Source organism: Somniosus microcephalus, chromosome 7, assembly GCF_052327205.1.
Source record: "Somniosus microcephalus isolate GS21.2 chromosome 7, FLI_Smic_1.0, whole genome shotgun sequence".
In the NCBI taxonomy this organism is placed as follows: Eukaryota; Metazoa; Chordata; class Chondrichthyes; order Squaliformes; family Somniosidae; genus Somniosus; species Somniosus microcephalus.
Window position 1 is genome coordinate 106,608,319 of NC_140993.1, and position 16,338 is coordinate 106,624,656.

At 46.9% G+C, this 16,338-nt stretch overlaps 1 protein-coding gene across 1 annotated transcript in view; it reads left to right on the forward strand.

The window, feature by feature from the left end:
• Positions 1 to 7,788, forward strand: part of rock1 (Rho-associated, coiled-coil containing protein kinase 1) — a 245,316-nt gene extending 237,528 nt beyond the window's left edge. The window contains exon 33 of the mRNA XM_085992813.1: positions 6,317 to 7,788. Within this exon, the coding sequence (XP_085848939.1) occupies positions 6,317 to 6,320 (4 nt within the window). The 3' untranslated portion in view covers positions 6,321 to 7,788. The remainder of the gene's footprint in view (positions 1 to 6,316) is intronic.
• The last annotated feature ends 8,550 nt before the right edge of the window (positions 7,789 to 16,338 follow it).

Below are 16,338 nucleotides of genomic sequence, written 5' to 3' on the forward strand. Positions count from 1 at the left end.
ATTATATAACATAGCTCCTTTTGTAGATGACAGTCCTGGGACGCTTTACATGGTAGATGGTAGGGCGGAGGGTCCTGAGGAAGAGAAGGAAATTGGAGGAGAAGATATGGAAATAAAAGACATAGTTGAAGAGTTAGATATTGAAGAGGCTTTTGAAGACAGAGAGTGATAACAAGCCACAACATGGTTTTGGAAGACGATTTCAGAGGGGCAAGTAGACCAGCCTCTGATGAAGTAGAAGGGGTGGGGCATGAGATACAATCCAGGGACAGATGATGGAGAACATTTCTCGGATAAGGTTAAGCAAGACCATGGAGCGATTTGAAGATGAGGACAAGCAGCTTGAAACTCACTTGCTGGAATGCAGGGAGTCAGCGAGTAGAAAGAATTGCATCGAATTTACAGCACAGAAACAGGCCATTTGGCCCAACTGGTTTGTGCTGGTGTTTATGCTCCACACGAGTCTCCTCCCACCATACTTCATCTTACCCTATCAGGATATCCTTCTATTTCTTTCTTCCTCATGTACTTATCTAGCTTCCTCTTAAATGCATCTACATTATTGAGTGATGGGTGTACAGAACAACATGTGGCAGAGGACTAATAGTGCAGAGTTCTGGATTGGCTGAACTTTGTAAAAGGTAAAGGGTGGAGATGGCAGGGTCAATAAGGAGAGCACTGAGGAGATGCTCCATAAGGTAGGTGACAAGACATGGATTAGGGTTTTGCCAGTAATAGTGAGATAGGAGAGTAAGCAGGTATTTTGGAAGTGGAAGAAGGTGATCTTGACAATGGACAAGATGTAGGGGGCAAAATTGGGTCGCGCCCCCTTTGGGGCGCTACTTTTAGCGCCCCGAAAAAGCTAGCACCCCCGTGCCCGAAATTCACTGGTAGCACCCCAAAAGGGAGGCGGGTCACTACTGGAAGTGCCCCGCCTCCCTCTTGGGCGCTGCGAGTGAATATCGCGGCGCAACGTGCCACAGCACCACAGTACTGCAGGCCTTCCCCTTATTAGAAGGGAGGGGCCTAGCGCAGCACAACCCGGGGCCCAGATGGGCCACCAGGGATCGGAGTGCCGGCAAAAGAGCCCGGCACTCCTCTTGAGTGCCGGGCTCACAGCGTGCAGCCGGCTTCCCACGGGGGGCTTCACAGGTTCACAGGAGGCCGGGGACAGCAACGGGGGCAGGTGCTGGCGGTGGCCTGCACCACCTCTAATTTGCGCTGCCCCAGCCGCATGTACGCCCCCCTGACCCTGTCGGACGTGGCGTCCGACAGTAAGTCGGGGGCGCTACCGAAGATTGCGAGTGGGGCATTGTGCACGGCAATGATGTCATCACCATAGGTGCAGTGGGGCGCTAACGGTTACCACCGCCACTATCCTCCCGCTGAATTTCGCGAGAGGCGTTAGCGGCGCCGTGCCCAGGCGCTAGTTGCTTTGCGCCCTGTTAGCACCCTCTTAGGACGCTAACATGAGGCACAAATCAACTGAATTTTTCCCCCGTAGAGTTTAAAGCTAGGCCTGGATTTAACAACACTGAGGTTGCACATCACTGAGCGGACAAACAAGGTTAGTGCAGTTGAAGCCAGAGGCATATGGTTGGTGGTGTGAGCCAACTAGGATTGCTTCAGTCTTTTCAATATTGACCTGTAGGAAATTTCAGTTTATCTAGTTCTTGATGTCAGGTAAGCAGTCATAAGTTGTAGCAACAGTTGTGGATTTGATACAACACTGATAGAATTGAGTGTTGTTGGCGACATATCGAAGCTCACAGCTGTTCTTGTGGATGACAAAAAGGAAACGATCAAGGATGGAGCCATGGGGCATATTGAGGTGACTGTGCAAACACAGGAGGAGAAATAGTTGAAGAAGAGGTGACTTTGTTGGGAGAGGTTGGAGAGAAGCCTGAGAGTGCAGTGCCCGTGGAGGAAAAAGCAATGGGAAACAATGAAATGCTCAACAGTATAGGAGTTGTTAAAGACGTTCAGGAGGCCAAGGTCAACAATGAACCATGGCCACAGTTACACAGGATGTCATTGGTGACTGACCAGGGAAATCTCAGTGCTTTGCGCTAGTCTGAAACCGGATTTGAACCAGAAGTGATGAGAGAAGTGAGCATTTTGTTCAGTAACAACAACATATTAAATGACTTCGGAGACAAGGGCAGGTTAGCGATAGGGCAGCAGTTTGAGAATATAGTTAGTTTGGAAAGGGGTGAAAGATTGACAATGCTGGAAAATATGGTATCAATAAGAGGGATTTGGTGGCCTAGAACTCAGTCGAAAGGGGTTTAGGAAGTATCTGTGAATAAATTTGCAAAGTAAGCTTGATCAGAGCTATGTTAGAGATGGGGTGAAGGGAAGAGTATAGGGGCTGGATTAGGCCGGCTCCAGAAGGACTGGTAGACTTCATAGAGGAAGTGAGGCTAATGAGGAATAATCGGGGAGAAACTGCAGAGTATAGGTGTTGATAATTGTCTTCAGCCCCCGCCACAAATTTCGTACAGATGTCACCAATTCCATCCTGCTCTCTGGCCAATGTCTCGGGCTGAACCAAACTTTGCGCAACCTCGTCATCCTAGTCACCCTGAGCTGAGTCTCAAACCCCAAAATCATCTCCACCACACACCTATTTCCACCTCTAACATTGCCCCCCTCACTCCTGTTTCAGCCTATCTGCTGCTGAAACCCTCATCTGTGCCTTTGTCACTTTCAGACTTGACAATTCCAGTGCTCTCCTAGCCCGCCTTCCATCCTCTGTAAACTTTAGTTTATCCAAAACTCTGCTGCCCGTATCCTATCCAGCATCAAGTCCCGCTCACCCATCACCCTTGCGCTTGCTGACCTACATTGGCTCCTCATTCCCCCCCCCCCCCCCCCCCCCATGTCTCAAATTTAAGACCCACCTTTTTGACCAAGCTTTTTGTCACCGCTCCTAATATCCCTTTCATTGGCTTGCCATTCATTTTTTTCTTTATACCTCTGAAGCATCTTTCTATTTCTACGTTGATAGCGCTATTTAAATGCAAGTTGTTGATGAGGGCTAGGTTAGGAGGGACTTAAAGGAGTGATCAGAAGGGGAGAGAAGACAATGGAGGAGCCAGAGATGGCCAAGAAGATAGTCTAGATTTTGGAAACACGCAAGTTTATGTTTCTTGTATATCTTGTATTAGAGGTGTTGAAGGAGGCGATTAGGGGAACGGGTTAATGGTAGAGAGGAGGAGGTTGAAGTGGTCCTTGCTGTCAAGGATGACCTTAAAATAATGGGAGAATTTGGCTACAGAGAGGGAAATATAGCCCTGCTTGGGGTAGTGAAGCCAGCTTTGTCGATGGACAGACCGGGCAGTTGCATGCTAAATGTTCTGTAGTCTGCAGCTCACAAGTGGCTGTTGTACCAAGGGAACAGTGAGGATGGGATACTGTTCAGGATCTGGTGGGGACAGGGGTATTAAAAGTGGAGCCAAGATAGTTATTGACCAGATCGATGATGCAGATGACAGGCTAGAGCACAGGTTCCTAAACTGGAGGGTGCAAAAAAGTTATCAGTGAGGTTGGGGGGAAGAGGAGCTTGCTAGTTATAACTCACTAACAGATAATGCCTTCAAAATGAATTTTCTCCATTGGTTGGCACTGTAGCACTCCCCTCAACTATCTCAGGCTGATTCCTGACTGCTCTCTCCAAAACACAGGCATCTCCAGCACATAGTTCCAGCTTACAGGTATTTTACTCCTCAGTTTAAATGTTTTCTTTAGTTGGGGGAAAAAAGTTCTTTGCCTTCTAGTCTTTACATTTGTGCACCATAAATGTATTTTTGGAAGTGCTCATGGGATCCCCACTGCCATAGAGAAATAAATTAATTGCAGCAAGTCAGTACCTGACCTCCCCCCACCACTCTGCTTCAAAAATCTGTTAATCAGTTCTTGCTGCAATTTCTGCAGCTCTGAAGCATCCATTTTTTCGTTCCTCTATCAAAGTTTTCATGAGCCCTCGAGTCCCTGAGATGTTTAGAGGGAATTGATAAATAGCCCTCCTTTTAAAAACTTGTCACGGCCTCAAAAAATACTTTGCCACTGCTCTGCAACTTTATGGAAAGTTTATTTTGCCCTGTTTGACCACAGACCCATTTCAGTTCTGTCTGCAGAGGGTTGTTCATCCTGCAGCCAGCTTGCATCTCTAATCTGGAGAAAGGAGAGGTCCACAGCTTTCCTTTCAGTGAAGTTGCTTACACTGTCATTGTGGCTGGGAAATTCTTTGGTGTGCTCATGTTTGGCTGGTGTTATTTCGCTAGAGGTGCGATAGAAACCCCGTTTAAATTTAACACATTAAGCTTTTTTTTTGAGGGCAGGGCACAGAACGAGATGGACATATTGGAGGTAGGGGAAAGTCTCATGACCACTATCCAGTGACCGATGCTGAACGTGCACATATGTGGATATCAGATAAGGACAGGATCAGGTTTGGCTGTCATGCTACCTTCCCTGTGCTCCCCCTTTGCATTTCAATAAACTGGCAAGATACAATATCGAGGCATCCACATGGAAAATGGGCACTTGGGTGAGATACCAAAGGGAACATGACACCCATAGATCCATTGCCCAGCAAGGAGTCAATGTCATCAGGAGGTTAATGGGAGAGCGAATCAATGAGACAAGGAGGAAGGAAAAAGAAAGTATCTTTTATACAAAAAGGTTTGAAAATTCTAACCTTTTTTAAACTTTAAATGGTTGTGCCTTCAGCTGCCTAAGCTCTGGAATTCCCTCCTTAAACCTCTTCGCCTCTCCACCACTCTCTCCTCCTTAAGACGCTGCTTAAAACCTACCTCTTTGACCAAACGTTTGATCACCAGTGCTAATGCCTCTTTCTTTGGCTCTGTGTCACTTTGTGTTTGATTACGCGCCTGTGAAGCACCTTGGGACATTTTACTATGTTAAAGGTGCTATATAAATACAAGTTGTTGTTGTAAGAAGGTATTTTTTGAAGAACTAGACCATTTCCATGCCTCTAGTGATGTGGCATGGAAACAATTCATATAGGACAGACTCCGATTCAGTCCCTGGTTAGTGCTGAATTAGCTGAACTCAGCAGGGGTTGTGTTGGATTGCTGTAGTTGACTTGTGTTTTTGGGATAGGGAGGGGGGAATATCAACCAATGTTTCCATTCCTGATCATCATCCAGTGACACCCTGCTGAAAGCTGGAGATGTAGACATCAGACATTCTGGTACTCACTGGGCTCACACATGAAGAAAGGCTACATGTGCAAGATACTGCAGAACCATACCTGAGCAAAAAAGGCCAAACCTGGACAGATTGGGACATAAACATTACAATGAAGAAAAATTCTGGGTTCCTTTTGTGTAATGATATAGAAATAATGGCCTAGAAATTGCGGTCAGTGTAGTACCTCCGGAGTACACCTCCGACCAGCGAAACATTTACGAATTTACCTCCAGGTGTCCAGGCTGTGAAGAGTTGCGGTCTCTGGCCTCCAGGCATATGGCAGCATAAAGGCCCACTGATCCCAGGGACGTAGGCGGTTCAGAAGCATCCTTGGGATCACGTGGGTCCGGTCCTCAATGACAAAAGAGGATTCCATTGCAATCATTTGCAAAACAAATCCCTAATGATACGCAATGGAATCCCCAAATATTTATACAATTTACAGAATTCTAATGATAAATGTACTGAATTGCAATTTTATTCATGCATCCCTTCATTCCACCAACCTCAATAAAAATTTAATTTTTGATAAATAATTTTAAACATCTTAATTTGGGCCAATATTTGCATAAACTCATTTACAGTGTGTGTGCATAATTTTGGATTTATAAATTTTTTATTTAAGCCTTATATATACCCTTACGCTGATGAAAGCAGGCCCTAATACTGCTTTTACCAGCTGTAAGAGTTGTGTGGGCAGTTGTTGAGCAAATAGTCCAACTCTGTGCCAGCAATACTCATTTTTCAGTCGGTTCGCATAATCTGTCAAGGCGTATCTTGACAGATTGCAAGTTCTGGATTTCACACAAGCACGTGCGGAAATCCGGAACTTCCGGGGCCTTTGAAATGGATTACGACGGTATACTCTTGAGAGTACGCAGTCATGGAGACTGCATTTTTTGCCCCCATAATTTACTCTGTAAATCATTACTTCTATAATGATGTAGTAGTTTACTCTGCAATTCAAATAAAATGCATCGTTTTTTTGAAGCCACCTGAATGCTGCTATTTGACAGACATGTTTTCATATTTTATTCCAGCTACTGTGTTCAGGTAGATGTCAAAGTTCTGTTGATTATGAATATTTTTTCTCTTTCAGCTAGCCACCTATGGAATTGGGAAGATTCTTTTCAAGAAACCAGGGTTTCCTAAGATCACAAAGTAGTGCAAAATGGATTTGATTCCTTCGAATACAAACATTACAAATTTCAGGGTTACAATTGTTGTTTAACCCGTGCCTCCCACTCCCCAGTTCCCCATTCCTGCTGTAATCGCAGCACGTGGAAGGCTATTCACTGCGTGTTACCCACATTAGCATAGTTTTTTTTAAATTGCAACAGATAAAGCATAGCTAGAAATAAGATGCTGCTTTTTCTGTAATAATCAAGTGAACACCAGGGTAGATCATTGTGGAATAGCCCAATGAGTTTTTTTTATCACATTATTTAAGCAAGTAAGGGACAGAACAGCTTGTGCTAAATCAGGGAGGGAAGGTGTGGAATCAAAATACTGAAAATACAAGCACAAGACAAGATGGAACTGCTTTGAAGATGGTGTCAGATGCTTGAAAAGACAAATGGTATCTTGGAATCAGTTATGTCCTCAAACTTTTTATGCCTTCAGTGCAGAGTTGTTGAGACCTTGAAGCTCAAAAATCTCTTGGCTTTAAGATGAAAACATTTGGTGAACTGCTGGTATAAGTGCTTAGAAATTATACTGTTCCAAATGCTTCAATTGAAAATGTGTAGAACTGGGTAAAATGAACAGAGTGTTTCACTCTTGATCTATGCATTTTTTGCCAAGCCATAGTGGTTCATGGATTGATGAACCACTAGAAATAACAGAAGCATTAGGAAAGTAGCAACAATTTAGAACAACCAGGTTTGAGAGTATTTTGGGGGGTACATTATTTTGTAATGATTTTATAAATATATTGCCTTCCATTTGCAAATAAATTCTTATCAGATGGTAGACAACATTAACTTAACAGATAAATTGTGCACTGTTTTAAAGCATAAGTTATTCTACTTAAAACACTTTAACAGGAGTAGCATTGTCCTGTTGGTGCCTTACTTTTGAAGAACTGTTTTACTGCCATATAATTAATGCGTCATAATTTCCGATAACTTCATCTGCGTAAACATTTTCTTTTGCATTGTGAACTGTATTTTAAGTTAAGATTTTATTTTGGGTATAATTTTGAATACAATGTTAAGGTGAATAAACTGCCTGTAATGAGTGGGATTTATTCATAGGAAAACATGCAGGAAACTTGAACTGCAGAATGCATTAAGTAAGATTTGTTTATGTGAATTATTTCAGGAGTCACTCCAGTAATATAGGAATTGTTGTATTTGCTGTTTATCTCTTGCCAGTCAGCAGGAACACATTCATGATATGGATGGTATGGTTTACTTCACCCAGTACCTCCCAAAATAATTTATAATGGCTTTGCAGTTACATGTATTAAGCACTGGAAATTGGATTTTTGTTTAGGATGACCGCATGTTTTAAAAGATATTGAAAGTCGCACTGATGGGTATGTACCAATAAACATATCTTGTCTACATGCATCTGCCTGTTTTAATATGGTGGGAAATGGTTCTTGCAGACTTCGCCAGAGCAGATGATCTGATTTTTTTTTTTACTGAAGTTGTTTTCTGATACCAAAATGTGCAGCATGAATCTTTGTTATTGGAGCAGAATTTATTAATTCACTGAAGAACTGTTGTTTTATGGCAGCGACTTTGTACACTGCAAAGTCTCAGCAAATGAGATAAATGACTAGTTAATCTATTTTGGTAATGTTGGTTGAGGGAGAACTCCCTGCAACACTTCATCTAGTGTGATCTTTTACGTACACCTGAATAGGCTGATGGGGTCTCTTTTGAAAGGTGGAATCTCCAACAATGCAGCATTCCCTCAGTACTGCACAAGTGTCAACCCAGATGATCTGCTGAAGTCCTGGAATGGACTTTGAACATGCAACTTTTTATCTCAAAGGCAAGAGTGCTACCATTGAACCAAACTGACACTTTTAAAAGAGAATTAGCTAGTTCCCTGAATATTAAAGGTTATGGGGAGTGAGCAGGAGTGGGATTCTACTTGTGGAGGAATGAAAGCACAGCCATCTTCGGCTGAATGGCCTGTTTCTGCGCTGTACTATTTTATCACTGATTTTAGATTGCAGTCTGATAACACTTTTGCTACAAAAATTCTTCCAATTCTAGTAAAGGCAGCAATAGCCACCTTGATTTTTCCAAATCCATTATTCCATCAATGGATTGTGTGCCACTCATAAGGACATAAGACATAAGAACATAAGAAATAAGAGCAGGAGTAGGCCATTGAGCCATTCAAGCCTGCTCCGCCATTCAATAAGATCATGGCTGATCTTCTGCCTGAACTCCACCTTCCCGCACTATCCGCATAACCATAGATTCCCTTAATATCCAAAAATCTGTTGCTCTCTGTCTTGAATATAATCAACGACTGAGCATCCACAGTCCTCTGGGGTAAAGAATTCCAAAAATTCACAACCCTTTGAGTGAAGAAATTTCTCCTCATCTCAGTCCTAAATGGCGACCCCTGATTCTGAGACTGTGACCCCCTAGTTCTAGACTCATTGCCAGGGGAAACATCCTCTCAGCATCTACCCTGTCAAGTCCTCTTAAGAATTTTATACATTTCAGTGAGATCACCTCTAATTCTTCTAAACTCCAGAGAATATAGGCTCATTCTACTCAATCTCTTCTCATAGGACAGCCCTCTCATCCCAGGAATCAATCTAGTGAACCTTCGTTGCACCCACTCTAAGACAAGTATATATTTTTTATATATTTTAGGTAAGGCAACCAAAGCTGTACACAGTACTTACAAGTGTGGCCTGTTCTTGAATAGCGGGGTTACGTTTGCTACCTTCCGATCCTCGGGGACTGTTCTAGCATCTAGGGAATTCTGGAAGATCAAAGCCAATGCATCCACCATCTCTAGCCACTTCTTTTAAAACCCAAGAATGTCGGCCATCAGGTCCAGGGAAATTGTCGGCTTTTAGTCCCATTAATTTCTCCAGTACTATTTCTTTACTAATATTAATTTCTTTAAGTTTCTCATGCTCACTAGACCCTTGGTTCTCCACTATTTCCGGAATGTTTTTGGTGTCTTTTTCCATGAAGACCGATACAAAGTATTCGTTTAATGTCTCTGCTATTTCCTTATTCCCCATTTATAATTTCTCCCGTCTCTGCCTGTAAGGGACCCACATTTACTTTTGCTAATCTCTTCCTTTTTTCATACCTATAGAAGCTTTTACAATCTATTTTTGTGTCTTGCTAGTTTCGTCTCGTATTCTATTTTCTCTCTCTATCAATTATTGGTCCTCCTTTGCTGAATACTAATATCCTCCCAGTCCTCGGGCTTACTACTCTTTTTGGCAACATTACCAGCCTCTTCCTTTAATCTAAAACAATCTTTAACTTGTCTTAGCCACGGTTGAACCATTTTTCCCATTGGGTTTTTATTCCTTAAGGGAATGTATTTTCGTTCTGAATTATGATTTATTTCTTTAAATGTTTGCCATTTAAAGAAATAAATTGGCGTTTACTCAGATAGGTAAACGATGTCACTAAGTTCATGCAGTACCCTTGATGTTTATTCGGTGGGGGGGGGAGGGAAAGAATGTTTTAAGACGCAGACTGATGCATCGCTTATGTTGCCTTGAAATTGATTGAGACATCAAATTCCTTTGTAGATGTTGAAAAATGGTCCATGATATATTTTGATGAGTGTGTAATTGTCACCAATGACAGGGTGGTTCCTGAATAATTTTCTCCTTCATGTTAAAAGTCTTGGGCTTGATTGTTAATATTCACACCCTTGTACGAAATTCACTATTCATTCTTTGCTGACGAGAGAAAGTGTCCTTACAAAATTTGAAAATAATTGGCTGACCTTGAAGCCATTTCACATTTAAGGAACAACAATGGTTCATTAGACTTGGTGTCAGCAATAGCAGGGATTTTGAAAGCAATTCCAAACGTTAAAGAATAAGCATCTTGTGATTTTCTTAGAATCATAGAATGATACAGCACAGAAGGAGGCCATTCTGCCTATCGTGCCAATGGCGGCTCTTTGAAACAGCTATCCAATTATTTCCACTCCCTTGTTCTTTCACCATAGCCATGCAAATTTTTGCTTTTCAAGTATTTATCCAGTTCCCTTTTGAAAGTTATTGAATCTGCTTCCACCACCCAAGTAACATTCGTGCCACACAAGTACCAGGCAATGACCATCTCCAATAAGAGAGCGTCTAACCACCTCCCCTTGATGTTCAATTGCTGATTACCACCTACTGCCCTCCCTCAGCTGATTGGAAGAAGCACTGAGAGTAGCAAGGGCACAGAATGTACTCTGGATGGGGGACTTCAATGTCCATCACCAAGAGTGGCTCGGTAGCACCATTACTGACCGAGCTGGCCGAGTCCTGAAGGACATAACTGCCAGTCTGGGCCTGTGACAGGTGGTGAGAGAATCAACACGAGGGGAAAAACCTACTTGACCTCGTCCCCACCAATCTACCTGTCGCAGATGTATCTGTCCATGACAGTATTAGTAGCAGTGACCACCACACAGTCATTGTGGAGATGAAGTCCTGTCTTCATACTCTTGTGTGGCACTACCACCATGCTAAATGGGATAGATTCAGAACAGATCTAGCAGCTCAAAACTAGGCATCCATGAGGCGCTGTGGGCCATCAGCAGAATTGTATTCTCATGGCCCGGCATATCCCATACTCTACCATTACCATCAAGCCAGGGAAACAACCCCGGTTCAATAAGGAGTGTAGAAGAGCATGCCAGGAGCAGCATCAGACGTAGCTAAAAATGAGGTGCCAACCTGCAACACAGGACTACATGCATGCTATAAACAGGGCTAAGCGATCCCACAATCAACGGATCAGATCAAAGCTCTGGAGTCCTGCCACATCCAGTCATGAATGGTGGTGGACCATTAAACAACTAATGGGAGGAGGAGGCTCCATGAATATCCCCATCCTCAATGATGGTGGAGCCCAGCACGTGAGCACAAAAGACAAGGCTGGAGTGTTTCCAACCATCTTCAGCCAGAAGGTCCGAGTGGATGATCCACTTCGGCATACTCCTGAGGTCCCCACGATCACAGAAACCAGTCTTCAGCCAATTCGATTCACTCCACGTGATATCAAGAAACGGCTGAGCGCACCAGATATGGGCTGTGGTAAACCACTGTTATAGTTATCACTGTATATTGTTCTCACTGTTCTCACTGTCACATCACTACACGAGGTCGCCTCTTGTCGCACTGTTATACCTGGGCTGACCACCTCCGACTCCGCCCATTACCTGCCCAGGTATAAAGGTAGCTGACTGGCTAGTATTCCTCCCTGTTGGATCGGATCACCCACGAGGGTGGGCTCTGTTATTTAGCCAATAAAAACCTTCAGTTACGTTCTTAACTCGTCGCCTTTTATTGGACTAATTGATAGGCATATCAATTTTATTGGCTAAATTTTAAAGATGTCTGATAATGAACAGCAACAGCAAGGAGCTCACCCAGCAGCACAGCAACAGCAGCCTCCAGACAACGGGCCACACCAGCCGGCTTGGCTGCAAGCCTTGAAACCACCATACCTGGATCTAAACCCACAGGCACCAAACTCAGCCAACGACTTCAAACACTGGCTGGACTGCTTCGAATCGTACCTGGAGGAAGCCGTCGTCCCTCAGAGATCCAAACTAAGAGTCCTGAAAGCCCAAGCGAGCCCGAGAGTATATACACTCATCCAGGACATGACTACGTACGACGACGCCATCAACCTACTGAAACAGCAGTACCGGAGCCCGGTAAACTACATGTACACTAGGCATCTCTTAAGATCTCGCCAGCAACAGCCAGGAGAATCGATAGCTGAATTTTCACGAGCGCTGAGACAACTCGGCAGGAACTGTGACTTTAAAGCGGTGACGGCTACTGCGAACATGGAAGACAATGTCCGCGACGCCTTGGTGAGAGGCCTACGTTCCGACTACACACGGCAAAGACTGCTTGAAGCTAAGGACATAGACCTGGACAAGGCCGAAGCCCTCGCCCTCACCCTAGAGGCCACCCAGCAAGACCAGGAAGCGTTTGCCAGGTACTATTCGCGACCCTGGGACTCGGGCCCGACCCCCACCCCACCACCCTTCACAGCGCTGCCCCCGGGACCTACCTCAGCGTCTGCATCACGGATCCGACCGGGCCCGCTAGCCCCGGTACCGGCCCCGACATCAGGCAACCCCGATCGGGCCGCTGGCTGCTTCTTTTGCGGCCAGGAGAAGCATCCGAGGTCGCGCTGCCCAGCCAAAAACTCGACCTGCAAAACCTGCCTCAAGAAAGGCCACTTCTCCAAGGCCTGCAGAAGCAAATCCTCAGAAGCCAGCAGTGCCTCATGCGAACCCTGGGGGCGGCCATCTTTGTGCGGGGCAGCCGAAGCCTGCAGAGCCTCATGGGAAAACCAGGGGCGGCCATCTTTGTGCGGGGCAGCCGAAGCCTGCAGAGCCTCATGGGAAAACCAGGGGCGGCCATCTTTGTGCGGGGCAGCCGAAGCCTGCAGAGCCTCATGGGAACAGCAGGGGTGGCCATCTTTGTGCGGGGCAAACGATTTAAACAGAGCCTCATGTGAACTACGGGGGCCGCCATCTTCGCCGCCATCTTGTCATGACAACGACGCGCTCATCTACACCCTAGCTTCCGTGACCCTGGATCAAGCCCGCCCGCACCACCTGGCCAGCTCAATGATGGACATCAAAGTCAACGGCCACGCCACGACCTGCCTGTTCGACAGCGGAAGCACGGAGAGCTTCATCCACCCAGACACGGTGAGCCACTACTCCCTCCCCGTCCTGCCAACGCGCAGCCGCATCTCGATGGCATCGAGGTCGCACGCCACAGACATCAGCGGCTACTGTGTCGTGACATTGTCGGTTAAAGGGACAGAGTATAAAAATGTTAAACTCCTCGTACTCCCCCAGCTGTGCGCTGCCGTCATACTAGGGCTGGACTTCCAATCCCACCTCCAAAGTGTAACCCTAGCATACGGTGGACCCCTCCCCCCACTCACAGTCGACAACCAGCGAAAGTTAAACCGCCCACCGCGTAACACCTGCAGCCTATCCACCCTCAAGGTACCGCCACCTTCCCTGTTCGCTAACCTCACCCCCGACTGCAAACCTGTCGCTACTAAGAGCAGGCGGTACAGCGCTGGGGACAGAGCCTTCATTAGCTCTGAGGTGCAGCGACTCCTGAAAGAGGGCATTATTGAGGGGAGCAGCAGCCCCTGGCGTGCCCAGGTGGTGGTAGTCAAGACCGGCGACAAAAATCGCCTGGTTATCGACTACAGCCAGACCATAAACAGATACACCCAGCTGGACGCATACCCCCTCCCCCGCATATCGGACATGGTCAATGAGATTGCACAATACCGCGTATTCTCGACCATCGACCTCAAGTCGGCCTACCACCAACTCCCCATCAGCCCGGAGGACAGCCAGTACACCGCCTTCGAGGCGAATGGCCGCCTCTACCAATTCCTTAGGGTCCCCTTTGGTGTCACCAACGGGGTCTCGGTTTTCCAACGGGAGATGGACCGGATGGTTGACCAGAACGGACTACAGGCCACTTTCCCCTATCTCGATAACGTCACCATCTGCGGCCGCAACCGGCAGGACCATGACGTGAATCTGGAGAAATTCCTCCGTACGGCCCAACGGCTGAACCTCACCTACAATAAGGAGAAATGCGTGTTTAACACAGCGCGCCTTGCCATCCTTGGCTGTGTAGTAGAGAACGGAGTCATCGGCCCCGACCCCGAAAGAATGCGCCCCCTCATGGAGCTACCCCTCCCCCACTGTCCAAAAGCACTTAGGAGAACCCTGGGGCTTTTCGCCTACTATGCCCAATGGGTACCCAATTATGCGGACAAAGCCAGACCCCTCCTGAAAACCACATCCTTCCCCCTCACGGAAGAGGCGTGCGCGGCCTTCTCCCTCATTAAGGGAGACATAGCCAAGGCCACAATGCACGTAGTGGATGAGTCAATCCCCTTCCAAGTGGAGAGCGATGCATCCGACTTCGCCCTAGCCGCTACCCTTAACCAGGAGGGTAGGCCGGTAGCCTTCTTCTCAAGGACCCTACAGGGCCCCGAGACCCGACACTCGTCGGTCGAGAAGGAAGCCCAGGCAATTGTGGAGGCAGTACGGCGCTGGAGGCACTACTTGGCAGGCAAACGATTTACCCTCCTCACCGACCAACGCTCGGTTGCCTTCATGTTTAATAACAAGCTGAGGGGCAAGATCAAGAACGACAAAATCTTGAGGTGGAGAATCGAGCTTTCCACCTATGATTATGAGATCTTGTACCGGCCCGGTAAACTGAACGACCCCCCTGATGCTCTTTCACGCATTACATGCGCCAGCGCGCAAAGTGATAGACTTCAGACCCTCCACAATGACCTCTGCCACCCCGGAGTCACCAGACTCTACCATTTCATTAAGGCCCGCAACCTGCCATACTCCATCGAGGAGGTCAGGACCATGACCAGGAACTGCCAGATCTGTGCTGAGTGCAAACCGCACTTCTATAAGCCGGACAGAGCAAGCCTGATCAAGGCCACCCGCCCCTTCGAGCGTCTGAGCATCGACTTCAAGGGGCCCCTACCGTCATCCGACCGTAATGTGTACTTCCTCAACATCGTTGATGAGTACTCCCGTTTCCCCTTTGCCTTCCCCTGCCCAGACATGACCAGTAACACGGTCATTAAATGCCTGAACAAACTCTTCGCCTTGTTCGGGTTCCCGAACTATATACATAGTGACCGGGGCGCCTCCTTCATGAGCGAGGAACTCCGTCAGTTCCTATTGGAGAGGGGTATTGCAGCAAGCAGGACCACCAGCTACAACCCCCGAGGGAACGGCCAGGTGGAAAGAGAGAACGCGACGGTATGGAAGGCCACCCTCTTAGCCTTAAAGTCTAAGGGCCTCCCAACCTCCCGCTGGCAAGAGGTCCTCCCGATTGCGCTGCACTCCATCCGGTCACTACTTTGCACTGCCATTAACACCACCCCCCATGCCCGAATGTTTGTCTTCCCCAGGAAGTCGACTACGGGAACCACCCTACCAACCTGGCTGACCTCTCCGGGACCCGTCTTGCTGCGAAAGCACGTGAGGGCCCATAAAACGGACCCCCTGGTCGAGAAGGTGAACCTCCTGCACGCCAACCCCCAGTACGCCTATGTGGCTTACCCAGACGGACGGGAGGACACTGCCTCCTTACGAGACCTCGCACCCTCACCCCCCCTCCCAACCCCCCGAGTCCAGCCGAGGTAGACGGCATGCCGGAACCCCACGAGCCTTTGCCGACTACGCAGACACCAGCTTTAACACCGGATAATGTAACACCGCCGCTGCGACGATCGGAGAGGCTAACGAAGCCTCCGGACAGACTGACATACCAGAGCTGGTAATACACTTCACCCCGCCGGACTCTAATCTAAACAAGGGGTGAATGTGGTAAACCACTGTTATAGTTATCACTGTATATTGTTCTCACTGTCACATCACTACACGAGGTCGCCTCTTGTCGCACTGTTATACCTGGGCTGACCACCTCCGACTCCGCCCATTACCTGCCCAGGTATAAAGGTAGCTGACTGGCTAGTATTCCTCCCTGTTGGATCGGATCACCCACGAGGGTGGGCTCTGTTATTTAGCCAATAAAAACCTTCAGTTACGTTCTTAACTCGTCGCCTTTTATTGGACTAATTGATAGGCATATCATGGGCCCTGACAACATCCTGGCTATCGTGCTGAAGACTTGTGCTCCAGAACTAGCCGCACCTCTAGCCAAGCTGTTCCAGTACAGTTACAACACTGGCATCTATCGACAATGTGGAAAACTGCCCAGGTATGTCCTGTCCACAAAAAGCAGGACAAATCCAACCCGACCAATTACCGCCCATCAGTTTACTCTCAATTATCAGCATAGTGATGGAAGGCATCATCGACCGTGCTATCAAATGGCACTTACCAATAACCTGCTCATTGATG